Here is a 16,555-nt window from a genome sequence, read left to right as displayed (position 1 = left end):
TAAATTAGGTTAAAGATCGAGTAAATCTAATTTGACACACACACACACACATCCTTGTTTTCAATTTCTTTATGCCAAATGATCCATCGAAGAAAAAACAGTAAGTCCCTGAAAAGTTTTCCTAAGTACGGCTACCTTCTGCAAAACGTTTATAGAAGCTAAGTGTGGCCTATATCGGTTTAACTAATTAGGGCCACACTGGACGTAGGGAAAATTGGTCAAATCCTTAATACAACCTTGATCAAAAAGTTTTAGGACTCGTCACGGTGTGGCGCTCCCGTTTGGCCGATTCTAATTCTTTTTTTGTTGTTGTGTTGGTAGAAGTGTCATTGGCGTTCTGTGAGATTTTCAGCTTGATAGCTTGACATTTGTTGAAGTGACGCCGTATTGTCTACATCTATCTTTGTGTGTGGTTTCGATTTTTCACCGTCCCACCGTCGCACAATGTTATCGTTATCCGTGAGAATTTGGCTAGAAGCGAAACTAAATACCATCCAACAACCATCGAATTCATCTGATTGGGCTCCATGCGACTTTTTGCTATTCGGTCGACTCAAGAAACCGCTCCGCGGAACGCGTTACAGCATCCGAGATGAGGTCATGGAAAAATCGAAGAGGGCGCTGATGGCTATACCGCAAACCGATTATAAAAAATGTTTTGAGGATTGGATCAAGCGATGGCGTACGTGTGTTGCAGTCGATGGGGAGTACTTTGAAGGGGACAATATCGATTATCATAAATAAACTTGTATTTTTGATTTTATAAATAAAGTCCTAAAGCTTATTGATCAAGGGGGTATGAGGTGTGGATTGCTCTGTGGAACTGCTAGACTTTACTTTTTGGGACGCAAACTAAGGAGATAGCTTTTCATGGGGAAAGCCCCCTGGAATACCGAGGGTATGAATTCTTATGCTCCCAAGTCTTGATGTGATCGCATTGTCAAGGACTGAATGGCACCAGGGTTAACAGATCCTTAAAAACCAGGTGGAATCTTATATTATATGGACCAGTCACCTGCAAGCGGGGCTCTGCAGGGCGTGTTCTTTTTATCCCTAGCTGCTTGTGGGAACAAAATTGAGGCCCCGGATTATATAATCGCCTATATAATCTATCGCCTGAAAGATTGGGAAGACCCCTGGGGCCTGGAAGTCGTGTAAACACAAGCGGTTAAAGGCTTTACCACGCTTAGGTGACAAATTCTATAAGCCGTTATAGGATCCGGAGCTTTAATTAATGACATAGTAATCAGATTCAAAAATAATGAGAGCTCCGATCCGGAGCCCTCCTCTCACCGAAATCAAGAGCTTGCACAGTGCGGCTCTAGAAACCCAACCAAGGTTCCTCAGAAGAGACTTTAGATATCGCAACATCATCTGATGTGACTCCTGCTCGGCCTACGGGCAGGAAAAGGATGAATCCAGGAGATTTCCCTGGGTATTATATTAATGTCTGAAATTGAAATCTCAATGTTGCAGATAAATTTGCATCACAGCAAAAGCATTTGGGGGTTCTAACTATATGTATGCCTGTTGTGTAGACAGAGATTGACCTAATTCAAGAATCCTGGCTATATAGGGAAAGGATTAGTCGCTTGGCAAGATGTGGCTCCATATATTACGGGCCGCACGAAAAAAACATCCAGGGCATGCACAGCCTTTAAGGGTATGGATGAGTTCTTGGTTCCTAATCTCTGCTCCAGGGATGACATCGTAATCAAGGTGAAACTTAGGGATAGAAGTCGAGAAAAACTAAAGGTGTTTATCGCCTCGGCTTATTTCCCGGGTGAAGCTAAGGGACCCGCCCCCAGAGAGGGAAAGACTCTAATTCGGGACTGCCAGGAAAAGAGAATTCATTTAATATTTATCCTTCATGCAAACTCTCACCACACGGTGTCGTGGAACACAAACATCAATGGAGTGAAATATTTAATCTAATACTTAGCGGGTCGGCTTGATACTCGAACATTCCAGCTTAAAAACAGGAGTTGGGTTGTCGATACACTTTAGGATTCATATGAAGAGGAACTCAAAGGCAGGATTATGGAAATATGGAGTTAGAGCACGCCGCAGATTTTCTGCAAAGGACTATCATTATATCATATGACAAGAAATACCCTACAAGCACAATTAATTCTAGGAAAGGAGCAGAATGGTAGAACACCCACATGGATAAACTCAGTAAGAAGACTAGAGCGTTGTGTAACATGGCAGACAGAGCAATGAGAATGTATAAGCAGGAGGATTTGAAGTACTTCTGTGAGGAATTGAAGAACTTTTTGGAAACAACGAGGCTCCACAAGATCCTGGTAAAAAATTCGAAAGCTCGCCTCTACTCACGAGGCTCGAGAATGGCGAGTTTGCCGAAAACGAAGAAACAATGCTGAAGAACCTGATGGTAGTTCACTACCGGGGTTTCAGTGAATTCGAGAAGACAGATTGGAATTTCACCACTAAGGTCGTTGACAACAAGACGGTCGAATAGGCCGTTGGGTTCTTCTGTCCCTTCAAATCACTAGATGCGGATCGCGTTTATCCAGCAGTCTTACAAAAGGGTATGTAGTTCGTCGTCTTGACACTGATGAGGAACAGGAATCTATGAAAGCTCGAAATGGAAGGGGATAGGGATCCAGTTTGGGCGACATGCTAATGTCATTCAGTTATAGATCCTGGCAGTCATTCGCTTTACTGAACAAAGTGGCTCACATATGGGTCCCCGGTCATACAGGGATCGAGAGCAACGGAAAAGTCGACCAGTTGGCCAAACGCGGCGCAGCAAGTGAATACATAGGATCGCAACCGGTACTGGGACTAGCATCTTGCTTCATCGGGGTGACCATTAAATGCTGGATCCTTACAATACACCGGGAAACCTGGGAACAAATCCAGGCTTGCTGATAAGCGAAAGCCATTCTAGGCGATGCGTGTAGGATGGACAGGGCCAGGGAAGTTCTGAGTATACCCAAAAAAGACATAAGGACAGTGATTTTGCAAATTTGCAGTCTTTACGAAAGTTATCTAACTAAAATTCAAACCCTATTTTTATGCGTTTCAACATGAACTTTACCTGGTAATAATGTACGATTTCTACAGGGAGAAGAACTGGGACTAGACCGAGACACGTATGCGGCCCCGGACTATATGCTTCATTCTAAAACTATAAACAGATTAATTTTTCTAATTATAGGTTTTTTGAATCAGCTCTAAAGAAAGCAGCCTTAAATATGAATCAGATATGTGCTTTTTTCGATATTATTGGAGTTTTTCATGTCAATATTTTTCAGTAGGTCAAAATTGTAATGCAAAATTCGATATTGGAGTCTTAAAGCACATGTGTGTACGTGTGCGAAGTGTATGAACCAAATTCTGGACAGAGAACGTGTGGTCAAAAACAAGATCACTACCATGGACCACCCTCTATGTTCGCCTTTAAATTTTACCTCTTGCTCCGAGTGTAAAATATCAGATAGGGTGAAGATTTTGTGCATGTTGATACTGTAAAGCGAGAAACGGCGAAGCTTCTCAAGGAACTGGCTAAGTAGAAGGACATACAGCACTGCCTCCAAGAATGGAAGAAACGTTGGACCTTTTAAAAAAGTTGCATTTTTTTTATATTCATATTTTATACTAAGAGCATACTCCACTGGTCTGCACGAGTGTTGCACCCGAAATAAGTATTTTTTGTTTGATTGTTTCGATCAAAAAATCTAACTAAAAAAAAATTCTTGGAAAAGTTTGGGAAGGTGAAAGAAGTCTCATTGCACTGAAAAAACGACATCGTCTCGAGAATATTATGTAGATAAGCTGTCACTGAACAAAGCTGTTAGAATTTTTTTAGCTTTTTTTTTTAATAGTGGATATAACTTCTTTACTTCTTTCCTGTAACATTATTTATTTATATTTTCTATTCAATAGCCTTTTTTCTTTTCTTGTTTAATCATTCTTTTGACATATATTTTACACATAATAATTAGTTCGATGGGTTCTTAAAATATTAGGCTATTTTTCCGATACCGTTAAGAAAGCGAATATCATCCCGTTACGAATAAGCACTAGTCTATCGTTCCGCAACGGATTAGAATGAATCAAAATTTAGTTATCTAAGTTTTCAGGATAAAGAAATAAAATTGTTTATTTCCAAATCAAATTAGGAAATAAACATACAGACAAATTTTGAAATCAATAATATTTATAGCATGATTTTAATAAATAATTCAAGATAAATCTGTTCTCGGTCGTAGCAATGACAAAAATGTGTAGTTTCCTGCTCTTTAGATGTATGTTGCGTGAAACTTTTATAGTATTTTTAGAAATAAATTTATACAAAATTAAAGAAATTGTTTCTGAGATACTCATTGATAGAAATATTAATTAAATATCTTGCTGATTACAGTTTTCTGCCTTAATGTCAAATTTGTCTAGATACAATTACAAACATAACCTATAAGTTATGTCGTTATGGAAGATAGATATTTTAGAAACTTTCCTAGTGGGCACAAAATTTGGCGACGTCTGTACGACATATTTACAACAACTTTACGACATCCTATGTCCATGTCGTTTCGGTGTCTTTGCGATATCGTAAAAACATGGTTAGATCATACGACTTATTTACGATATCGTAAAGACACCTTAACGACAGAGACATAGGATGTCGTAAAGTTGTCGTAAATATGTCGTAACGATGTCTTAAAGACGTCGCCAAACTTTGTGCCCACTGGATTTTAGGTAGATATGCATTGATTAGAAAATAATTAAATATTGTCACAAATAATTATGATAAAGTAAATGAACTAGAACTATTTGTTTGTAATTATCTTGAATTAATTGAGATTTTTTTTTTGAGATGCTATGCATGGGGTAGAGGGAAGGTTATCAATCATGTACTACCACGAGTAGCGAAGCGATAAAATGCCTGGTTCCAGAGCGAATTTCTCTTTGCTTGTTAAATTTGAAATAGAATAAAATAAAATAGCTTAAATTTCGGAAAGTATAAATCACAATTCGACAATTATTGTTAATATCTAAATAATTAAATTCACTTGAAGTAAAAGAAATTTTCAATGATTTAAGTATAAAAAAGTTTTGATATAAAAATAATTTTCGCGACCAAATTTTGTTTTGTTTTTAATGAAGATTTCCGGTTTAAACGGTAAAAATATGAATTTATTTTTAAAAGGTTTGTCTAATTAATTTGTACGCTAAGTCATAATTTTTTTTAATTTAATAAAAATTCAGATTTGTATCATTTAAGAAGCTTGTACTTCGAAATCCTCAATTTAGTTTTCAATTTTAAGTCCTCACTAATAAAATTGTCTAAACTTCAAAAATGTTTTCGGAAGGTTTTGAATTTTGAAAGCCTTTTGTTTAAAATTTGTTTGAAATTTGTTTAAATTTTGATCAACCAATTTTAAACTCTTATTAAGAACTCTTACAAGCTTAATTGCTTTTCGTTCCATGCGAAATATTGTCCTTTTTATAAGTTTACTTGTCTACAATACTTTAAATTGGAACGTTTGAAATTCAAAATTATTTCATACATATTTCCTTAATTTGAAACGTTTTCCATTCAAAATGATAAGAACAAATTATGGTCTAGCCGGGGCGGCGCACAGTGGGGTATTTTGGATTTGTTCGTGCAAAAAATCGACGACTCGTTAATTTTCAATCGAATTGATTTTTTTTTTAAATACTCGTGAATAAATTTACCGTCGAAGAGATACGCCACTATTATGGTTTGAATCGTCAGTACGTCAAAAAAACGTCGACAAACGTCGGCAGTCGTCGGCCGATTTTTATGCTATTGAGATATGAGTAATATTTAGTAATTCGTACAAACAATGCTTCATGCTCATTGTTATTTATGTTTTCAACCATTAAAAGGGCGAACCTTTCTATTCTCATTCTATTTTTGCAATAAAAGTTTTAAATAATAGTTAATAAACGTTCATAACGTTAATACTTTAATTTTCAAATTATTCAACCGAGAAACGTTTATTCTGAAGAGATCAACGAAAGAGCATTCTATAGAATTTTAAATAATTTTTTGTTACAGTTGTTATGTTTATTTTAATAAAAAATGTTAGAAAAAAAGATTTAAAAATCTATAAAATAGTCTTTCTGGACGAGTCGTCGATTTCTTGCACGAACAAATCCAAAATACCCCACTGTGCGCCGTAGCGCTCGAAACGTTATAGACCGTAAGCCCCGCAGTGGATGCGTTTAACGGTGGCGACCTACCAGAGGTGTCACTTTGACAGTTAACTATAGTGACTCGCAAAATGTTAAAGATTGGTGTGCATATAAGGGATGACATTAAAAATAGTACCTGCGCATTGTCAGACACTTACCTGGATGCAAAAGTGTTGTCAGGCGGCTTCAAAGTTTTTTACAAGAAAAAGTTGGTCCAATCCCAGAGATGCATATTTTAATTATTATATCATTTTTTAATCAAATTGCTACATTTTGAGAAAACATCGATTGAGGAAATACCATGCGATAAAAAATAGAAATAGATCTAAAAGAAATGGACACTTGGTGTAAATGAAGAATTATTTATCTAACAATGTAGACAAGTAAGTATATGTATACCCTTTAGCACTAATAGTATGATCATTATCGATATATATATTTCATTATGTTCAGTAAATATCAAGTTATCCAATAAGACTCCGAATTTATGATGATTATAGCGTAACCTATTTTATGATATTTCGCGATGCTGCTACATTTTTTCATTTGAATCCAATAAATTCGTTTCTTGACTTTCCAATTCATGGATAAAAACATTCCTTCGGAAGCCGAATTTCCTCTGACTATGAATGAAAACGAGTCTACTTCATTTTCTGTTAATGCTTTTGAAAATACATTTGTAACTTTTTTTGATAAGCCTATTCTTCTGCATTTTTCGATCGTATGAACCACACAGATTTCACCATATTCTTCTTATAAAGCCCAGGAGAGGAGTTCGTTATTTTCTCTTGATAATAGTATGGACGTTTCGGATCTCGACCATCCCACAAAGAATGGATTAGAGGCACGTGAGATGGTTTAATTCTGTCCAAATTATATCCTTCATGCACCCTGCTAAAATTTGAAAGAAACACTATTAAAATTCGCTCATCGATAACTCGTCAATGCCGTTTCTCTTGAAACGCAATTTGCATAAACTCTTTTAGCCAATTGTTTCATTCGAATTTTTATAGTAATAAAACTTAGGTATAATAATCTGACATTCTTAGTCATATTAATTATATTCTTTATGATTTACAATAGCAATTATGCATTTGTCTCTAATGTGTTAATGGACCTTCTCAGTTACTTAAGTGCTCAGTATATTAGGACAAATCACTGAAATACCATTTAATTTAAACTGGAAATTATAGTATTTTCTTCTTAAGTTGATTTTTCTCTGAATCAACATCAAAATTCAAAATAACGATAAATTATAATGAAAATTTAAGAAATTTAAATTAGACCAAAATCCAAATTAAAAATTCCATTCAACGTCCAATAATGAAATTGATGCAAAATCCTGTTAAACAAAACAAGAATCCAACAACCAAATTTGGACCACAACGAATAAAAAAAAACAAAAATCCTATTGTAATCTGAAAAAAAACAAATAAGATTTTCGGACAAAAATAAAAAAGAGGAAAAAAAATGAGAAGGCAGCCAACCACATCCCCTTCCTTCTCTTTTTACTTCATTCGTCTTTTTTATTTTTATTATCATCAAATTACAATAAAATAAAATAAAAAAACATAAATAAATAAAAAAAATTGCATTACCAACGTTTCGGTACTCGTATAGTATCCCTTACCAAGGCAAGAAAAATTCAAGCAGTAGAAATTGACAGCACTCGCGAACAGGTGCTTTCTCCCTAATATCCGATAACCGAACGAGGAAAGGAGCAGAATGGGAGAACACCCACATGGATAAACTCCGTGAAAAGACTAGAGCGTTGTATAACAGGGCACACAGAGCTCTAGGTTTGTCCTATTATTCCTTTCATACAAGAAATTTGAATATTGTTAGGAATATCCTTTTTCGGAATCATTATCCAAAAAAGTTAATCGAGAAACATATTGCAATTAGAGTTCAAAAAATCAAAAACAAAGAGATTAATAATTTGCTTGTAGACAATCAGAAAGATTTAAAGGAATATAGTTCGTTTAATACTTTCTTTCTTCCATTTTTTGGTCAAATTTCTAAAACTATTGAACTTATGTTTAAAAAAATTTTAATTCATACTATTTTCCGCATTCCATTTAAAATGGATTCGGTGATAACTTTTTGTAAAGATCCTTTAGATAATTTTGAAAAGGGTGGTGTTGTTTATAAGATCATTTGCAGGAACTGTAAGATGAATTACGTGGGACAGACTGGCAGACTTCTCAATACTAGGATAGAGGAGCACAAAAGTGATGTTCGTTTAGGACACTGTTATAAGAGTGTTCTTGCCAGACATACAAAGGAATTTGTTGATTCTGACCATGAGTTTGATTGGGATAATGTTCAAATTTTGCATAGTGAAAATAATGAGAGAGAGGGAATTCATGGAAATGCTTCATATTAAAAAACATAAAAAGTTATCTATTAATTCAAAAACCGATTTGGATAAGCTGAACAAAAGTTATGCTAATAGGATTAATTACATTTAACGTGGCTGTTTCATGAATTCTGTTTTTCTTTTACTTTCTCTATTTCTGATGTAATTGTGACAGATGTTTGGATTGTGTTTGCAGCGGATTGGCCTGCTGACCCTCGTTCGGTTCTCGTGTATCAGAGAGAGAGCACCTGTTCGTGAGTGCTGTCAATTTCTTCCACTTAAATTTTTCTTGCCTTGATAAGGGTTACTGTACGAGCACCAAAACGTTGGTAACGAAATGTTATTTATTTATTTTATTTTTATTTTATTTTATTGTAATTTGATGATAATAAAAATAAAAAAGAGGAAAGAAGGAAAAAGAGAAGGAAAGGGATGTGGTTGGCTGCCCTCTCATTTTTCTTTCTTCTTTTTTTATTTTTGTCCGAAAATTTTATTTGTTTTTTTCAGATTACAATACGATTTTTGGTTTTTGTTTATTCGTTGTGGTCCAAATTTGGTCGTTGGATTTTTGTTTTGTTTAGCAGGATTTTGCATCAAATTATTATGTGACGAATAAAATAAGTGTAGCGAACACCGCAGACCGCCATACTTGCTGTTAAAGCGATTGTAATTCCGCACAGACACGGTGCAATATTTTGGGTCGTATTTCGAAAACCCTGACATATTTTTCAAGTTTTATTGGCCTAAATTAAAGATTTTAAAGATTGTGTAATACGAATTATAGATTTTTTTTACAATGTTCGTAGGTCCTTTGTCGATGACCTTATCACAGAAATTGTGCGTTTTGTGGCGTCAGAAGGAATAGCGACATTTGCTCCGAGTTTAAGGTGTCCAGCCTAATTTAAATTCATGTATAGAACTCCTGAAAGTAAAACCAAGAATACAACGATCAAATTTGGACAACCACCATAAAATAATTCTATGGAAATTCGAAAAAAGATAAAGAAAAACCATATTTTTTCAAAAAAAGAAAAAATGTTCCTCCTTGGAAGATAGCATCCTGGTGTTGGTGCTGTTCCTGTCTGCGCTTGGGTATTTTTTATTTATTTATTTTTTGAATTTCTGTATTTTTGCCTTGATAAGGGTGTTGTATGAGTGCCGAAACGTTGGTTTTTATATTTTACAGCTGTTTTTTGTTGCGATTTGATAATAATAAACATAAAAAAGACGAAAAAAAATAAGGAAGGGGATTTGGTTGATTGCTTTCTCATGATTCCTCCCCCTTTTTTTAATTTGTGTCCAAAAAGGAAAATTCTTTTTTTTTAGGAGAAAAAAAATGTTTTTCTTGATCTTTTTCTAAATTTCAATAGGAACATGTTATGGTCATGGTCCAAATTTGGTCGTGGGATTCTTGGTTTCATTTTCAGGATTTTTGCACATTAATTTGATTATTGGACGTTAATCAGGATTTTAAATTTGATTTTAATCACATTTAATTTTTTTGAATTTAAATTTAAATTCAGTCATGCTAATTCTTTCATAAGCTGGAAATGATCTTACCGAATATTGATAGCAGCAGATTCTTACTTAGACTTGAACAGCACGTTTGCGGATTTCTCCTACTCTATTTCTGTCCCCTTTGTGTGATTTAAAGTCTCAGTGATAGACTCAACAGCGGAAATAATACGAGATTTAATGATTGCCGGGAACCTAACATCTGCGGTCCATTTAATGATTTTAGTTTCTGTCATAGCCCTGTATAAAAGTTTCTCGATGCCCTCGCGGGCAAAAGTTATCACATGATAAACTGAAAACTGAAAAATCCTATTAGAAATGAATATTGCACAACAAAATGGAAACAAATTACTGTTAATTTGCAGATTTTCTGTTTTAATGGCTACACATATTAAAAAATATGCAATCCATTTTCATTATAAAGATACTTACAGAAGATACCGCCACGAAAATTCCAGAATTATATTCTCCTCCTGGGCAATAAATTGTGTGCTGCAAATTCGGTTCTTTCGACCTCCACTTAATGGCAGTTTGAACGAAATAGTAATACTAAAATACATTTTTGTTTAGAACTTACATTTAAAATTAGACGAATCATAAATATATTATTTTTCGTACTCAATTCTAAATAAGCGAGCCCATCTTTTTTTAATATTTCTGCAAGTAGTGGCCATTCTTTAAGTGCCAAGGGAAGCAAAAGATCGTCAGCATGTGACGTCTGAATTAATTGTAATCTCGAGATGAAGTAAATGGCAGCGTGCCCAGAGACAGATCGAGGGAAGAATGGTTATAATATTTGAATGGGACACTAATTCGAAGAGATATAAGAATTCATGGAAACATAAGACCTTTCATAAGAAAGTACATGGACATGAGGGAATCTAAAGAGATATGATAGGAGAAAAATGTGTTGACAAGTAGTTTAAATATATGCATAATTAAGATTGACAGTAGAGCGAATGAAGCCTGAAACAAAAGAAATGATATACTAATAGGCCCGGGTGGAGAGCTTTACATGATGATTTTGTGAAATTCTTCGCCTGGGGTGGTCGCCAGAGAGATTGATCAATGAACTGTGTGGGAGCAAAGTTGCGGGACTGGGTAATGGCGGGACCTATTACCCAGTTCTCCAACATCTCTCAGCATGTAACCCCTTTTTAGCTCCCTCAACCATTTTGAAAGATTGCGTGCGGTCGGCCGTGCAAACACCCTCAGAGAGAATAATTTTCTTTTTTTTTTAAGAAAAACAGTTTTAACATGAAAATTGGTTTTCACTGTATAATGTGACCCTAAAACCATAGGTTACAATCTTGAAATCTGTAAATCTCGATGGTCTTATATTTTTCCGACTATAGAATAAAGAATTTTCAAAATTAGGTAACTGTGCATGAAGATGTTTACTTATAATCAAAAGCAAGTTTTTGTATCTGTTTCCTGCTTGCTTCTCCAGATGTTTGGGGAAAACTAAGCGAAAATGGTTTGTTATGATGAGCAAAAACAGGAGAATGTTCATTAGAATGTTGACGGGCCGGTGAACCTAATTGGAATAAAAATGAAGTAGAAATTGATGATTTTTTTATTCCTGATATAGTCGGATAAATTGCTGCCATTTTAGGCGAAAAGCGGTAGATTTATCATTTTTCGTGACCTTCCCTCTAAATCTAAATTAGTGAAATTTCTCTGATTGGTAGTGAAATTTCACTAATGCAATCAAAGAGAACTCGGTAACTAATGATTAGTAGATAACTACTTATTCTATTTTTCCAAATATTTACTAATTCGGTAGTCGAAAACTACTTATTGTTTAATGAAAGTATATTTATTTGGGGCAGTAAATATTAATTAAAAGAAGTTTATAGAAATGAAAAATGTGAAAAAAAAAGTTTAATACAAGAATGCGATTGTTTCAATTTTTTAATTTATTTGAAATTGTTAAATGTTAGTTTAAGTTTGTGAAACTTGTAATTAGGCTACATTACCTCAAGCAACATAACGTACTTACTAGTTATTGATTGACAATTGAATGCCTTTTCATTGATAATACAGACACTCTCAAAAGCAAAATAAATGTGACGCATATTGATGTTTGTTTAATTTAATAATCTAAATTCATTAGTCTAAATACATCATTTATTGAATAAAGTCAAATTTTCTTGCTAAAAAACCTAAAAACATGTAAAAATGCAATTCGTAAATCTTAATCGAGGAAATTGGAGGTAAGCGGAAAGTGCAGTCGATCCGCTCATTTTGTCTAAATCAGGAAATGGAAACTTCTAAAAAGTATCTATGCAATATACTATTATCTATATTCAATGTTCTGTTTGATAGAATACTGAGTAATATTCTTCATGGTAAGTCTAATAATCTGATGGTTGTTAAAGCATCCGTGGATATGGAAATATAATGTAATGTCAATCTAATTACTTTTTGAACAGATACCTTTAGTGAGTAATATCTTCCAAACTAATCTTGGTACACCAATCATTTTAGGGTAAGGGAACAATGTTAATTTCCCCATATAGGGCTGTGAATCTCTGTCTCTAATAATCAATTTTTTTTATTCGGAAAGTGATTTTTTAGATTCACAGTTTCCTCTCCTATTTCTGGAAGTTTTATATCCTAACACTTATACAAAAAGTTTTAGGAAAGTTTGACTTTTCAACAACAAAAATATCAATTATTGAAACATATAACAATATTATTTTTGATAAGTTTAGTTTAGTTTAGTTTGAAAGCTGACAAGAAGCCGCTTGGAGCTTCCCTGACGCTCAAGCTTTAAAGTCTATTGTGCCATACCCTTAACTATTCGCCCTCATTAGTTGACCCCAGACGTCATGGTGAAGCCTAGCATATCAATAACTAATTGCATTATAATTTTCTCAGGTTTCATAAAATGAGTCGCATTAGTTCGCTGCCTGAGCATACCTGATGCCGGGCATTGGCATAAGCCGAGCAGGATGTCCCTGCCGCCCAGGATTTCCCTGGCTCTGTCCATCCTGTACGTATAGCCCAGGATGGTTTTCGCCTTTCCGCAACCCTAGATTTGTTCCCAGTATTCCCACTTTTTTCGGATTTAGCTTTCGGTGGTTATACCGATGCCACAATACGCTAGTCCCACTTCGGTTCCGGTTCTATGTATTCAGTTGTTTCGCCGAATTTTACCAATTGGTCCACCTTATCGTTGGCCTGGGTCCCTGTGTGACCAAGAACCCATATATAAGCCACCTTGTTCTTTTCTGCAAGTTAAGTGAATGTCATTTTGCATTCCCAAATCAGTTTTGATGTTACATCTGTTTCTTAACTGCAGTTAATGTCACTTGGCTATCGGATCAGATCATAATCTGCCAGCCAGCAGTGGTTTCTTCTTTTATCGTTTCAACACAACGGAGGACGACCAGGACCTTCACCTAAAGGTCTTAAAGGGCAGTATCATGTCGTCTAATCGGGATGCCTATACCCCTACTTCTCGAGCTGTAAAAGATTCCCACTTCTGACCCTCCCTCTTCTTTAAACCTATCTATATTCCAGATTTCCTCTTGAAGGAATAGTTTACAATTTCATCTCTACATATCCCTCTTTGAGGTGCAGACGCTGAAATTTTTAATAATCTTGAAGCGTTATGTTATTTTACCCAGCCTCATCTCTAGAATCAGCAGTGTGCTGGTGTCGCTTGGGAGCCTAGTGTGCCTAGTCCCACGAATCTATCTATTTACTCTTGCCAGGTGGCTCATCTTGTGAGTTTTCCTTGCCTTTATCGCTACATGTAACACATCGTTCAATAAGTCCCGAGACTAACAACGAAAACAACTTTTTTTTTTCAAAAATCATTTTTATTCATCAACATAATATCCCTTAATAGTGATACAATCTTTCCAACGCTTTTCCAACATTTCTATACCATGTTTACAGAAAGATTTATCCCTTGTTTCAAAATAGGCTTCAGTTTCGGCAATGAACTCCTCATTCGAGCTAAATTTATTTCCCTGGAGCATTTTTTTGAGATCAGCAAAGAGCCAGTAGTCGCTAGGGGCTAAATCTGGCGAATACGGGGGGTGGGGAAGTAAATCAAAGCCCAACTCGTTGATTTTTGCCATTGTTTTCATGGACTTGTGGCATGGTCCATTGAAAGCAATCGCAGCACCCACTTGGAAAAAACCTTTTTCATGCTCAATTTTTCATGCAGGATTGTAAATACGCTTCCAGATGATATCTGTGTCATTTCTACAATCTCACAGACCTTTACTTTGCGATTTTTCATTACGATTTTTAAAACTTCACTTACATTTTCCGGTGTAACGGCTTCCAATGGCCTACCCGAACGTTCCGCATCGTTTGTGCCCGTACAACCACGTTTAAACTCAGCATACCACCGACAAATCGTTGATTTGGATGGAGAGGTGTCCGAGTAACGTTTTTCAAGCCACTGCTGGGCTTCTACGGTGTTTTTACCCATTAAAAAACAATGTTTAATCAACACGCGAAACTCGCTTTGTTCCATTTTTCAAACAAATCACAAAGTGACTTTATTCTAACCTCGACAACTCTGCTGTTTGTGGTCCAATCCACGTAAAATTTTTACACATTTCATGTGAAGGTTCGCACTCTAGGAAAACGTGGCTAGTTTGGTACTACTAGCACCATCTCTGGGTTAGTCTCGGGACTTATTGAATGATGTGTTAGGGTTCTACAGAGAGCATGCATCCTATCGCTGCTTTGGGCATAGTCCTCATAATTCCCGCCAAAGCCCTAAATTCTAGCACTGAATTTATCGCCTCTGTTTTTGAGTAAATGTGTAATTGAAAAGAATGAAATTTTTGTTTTTAAAATAAATAAAATTTATTCTAATAAAAAATACATAGGAGAAGTTCGCGCTCGGTTTAAGTCTGTGTTTCGTTCGGAAGCTAAGTAGTATCTGTCTGCCTCGTCAAGTTGAAGTGCGTTTGGGGGTAATTTTCCCTTACAGAAGGTGTGACGCAAGTTTCTTAAGCTACCTGTGATTGGTACAGAGAACGGTCATCGACTTCGGAATCATTCATCATCGACATCGACATCGAATTCGGAAAACCTAAAAAGAAGGTGTTAACCTGGGGTCACGCGTGAGCTGTTCGGCGAGTCGGTGTCATAAATTTGTTTAAGGAAGGTTGGAGACTAAATCCTAAGTCGTGTCATAGAAGCACGCCTAAACAATAAAAGCATCAAACTCCGAAATTAGAAACTATCTTATAACTTGGTCGAGGATTACAGCAGTAAAGGTAAAAATCTAGGAACAGTTTGAAAGATTCTGACAATTTTAAACATCTGCTTAAAAGGTTCTTAAGTATATTTGCAGGCTGTCTATGCGCTCTACGGAGTTATAAAATAATAAACCTGACAAGGCGAAATTAAAGAATACGAAAGTAAAGACGGTTCAAGATTGAGAGAGTTGCTCAAACGCAAATGAAAATTAATAAACATTATTATTAAAAATTATAAAAGTTAATTGTTGCGACGTAACAGCCTCCTATCCTGAATTGTTTTAGGATTTGCCGTTGGCCACCAAAATGCGTTCGAATGCAGAAGCCTTGGCTTAAGGATAGCAGATTAGACTTATGCAAGAATTTTTGGCCCTAGACCCCACCACAACCCAAAGGCTCTCCTGCACTTCCAAAAAGACATGACAAATTTCCTGCTTTGTGCCTCCCGGTGCTTCGGCCTGTTCAGTTTGACATCTAGGATAACTCCCAGATATTTAACAGAATTTGAGATCATCAGCCTCCCGCCGCGAAATGCAGCAGCGATAACTTTGGGTACATTGTGATTTCTTGCCAAAATGACCAGAATGACACAGCAACGAATATATGGAAGCTTTTGTAATGGTCATATTTTCAAAAAACATTGAATTCATTTAATAAAACATTCCTCATTTTAACAATGTCTAATGCAATGCCTTTTTTTACAACTACGCTGAGAAACTTTGCACTGGAAAAATTACTAAATTAGGTTAAAATCGGGGGACCAAGGCGATAATTCGTATATTTTAATACAATAATCGTAAGCTATGCTATTCTTATATGAATTTTCCTATTGATAATATGAAGTCTTAGTATTGTTTATAGTAAAATCCTAGATAGGATTAATTAGTAGAGACATAATTAAATTATATAAAAAGAGTAGAAGTAATAAGTACCTAACTTAACATAAAAGACTAAATTTGTAAGAGGAATTGCTATTGTCTGTAGGAATATGAATTATACTATGACACTTTCTATTTTTTGTATTATGGGATAAGACAAATTCGGAAGATTGCTCTCGAATATTCGTAAGTGAATTAGTAAGCGAGCCTAGCGTTGGGCCGAGTGCAGCCGAGCGTAAACGATGTCAGCCGACCAACGCTCCACTGAAATTCTTTAAATTTATTATTATTATTATTATTATTATTACACCATTAAGCCATTTCCCTTTCGGGGTAGGCGTGACTCACTCGGCAGGGGAAAGGAGTAGTGTGTGGATGGG

The 16,555-nt window shown here is 35.5% G+C and overlaps 1 protein-coding gene across 1 annotated transcript in view; it reads right to left on the bottom strand.

The window, feature by feature from the left end:
• Positions 1-6,887: 6,887 nt before the first annotated feature.
• Positions 6,888-16,555, bottom strand: part of LOC117182970 — a 14,214-nt gene continuing 4,546 nt past the window's right edge. Inside the window, exons 2-4 of the mRNA XM_033376095.1 lie at positions 10,496-10,612; positions 10,172-10,362; positions 6,888-7,080 (exon numbers count right to left, since the gene is read on the bottom strand). Of these exons, the coding sequence (XP_033231986.1) occupies positions 6,888-7,080; positions 10,172-10,362; positions 10,496-10,612 (501 nt within the window). The remainder of the gene's footprint in view (positions 7,081-10,171; positions 10,363-10,495; positions 10,613-16,555) is intronic.

Source organism: Belonocnema kinseyi, chromosome 2 (genome assembly GCF_010883055.1).
Source record: "Belonocnema kinseyi isolate 2016_QV_RU_SX_M_011 chromosome 2, B_treatae_v1, whole genome shotgun sequence".
Lineage (NCBI taxonomy): Eukaryota > Metazoa > Arthropoda > Insecta > Hymenoptera > Cynipidae > Belonocnema > Belonocnema kinseyi.
This window is presented reverse-complemented; position numbering and strand designations above follow the sequence as displayed.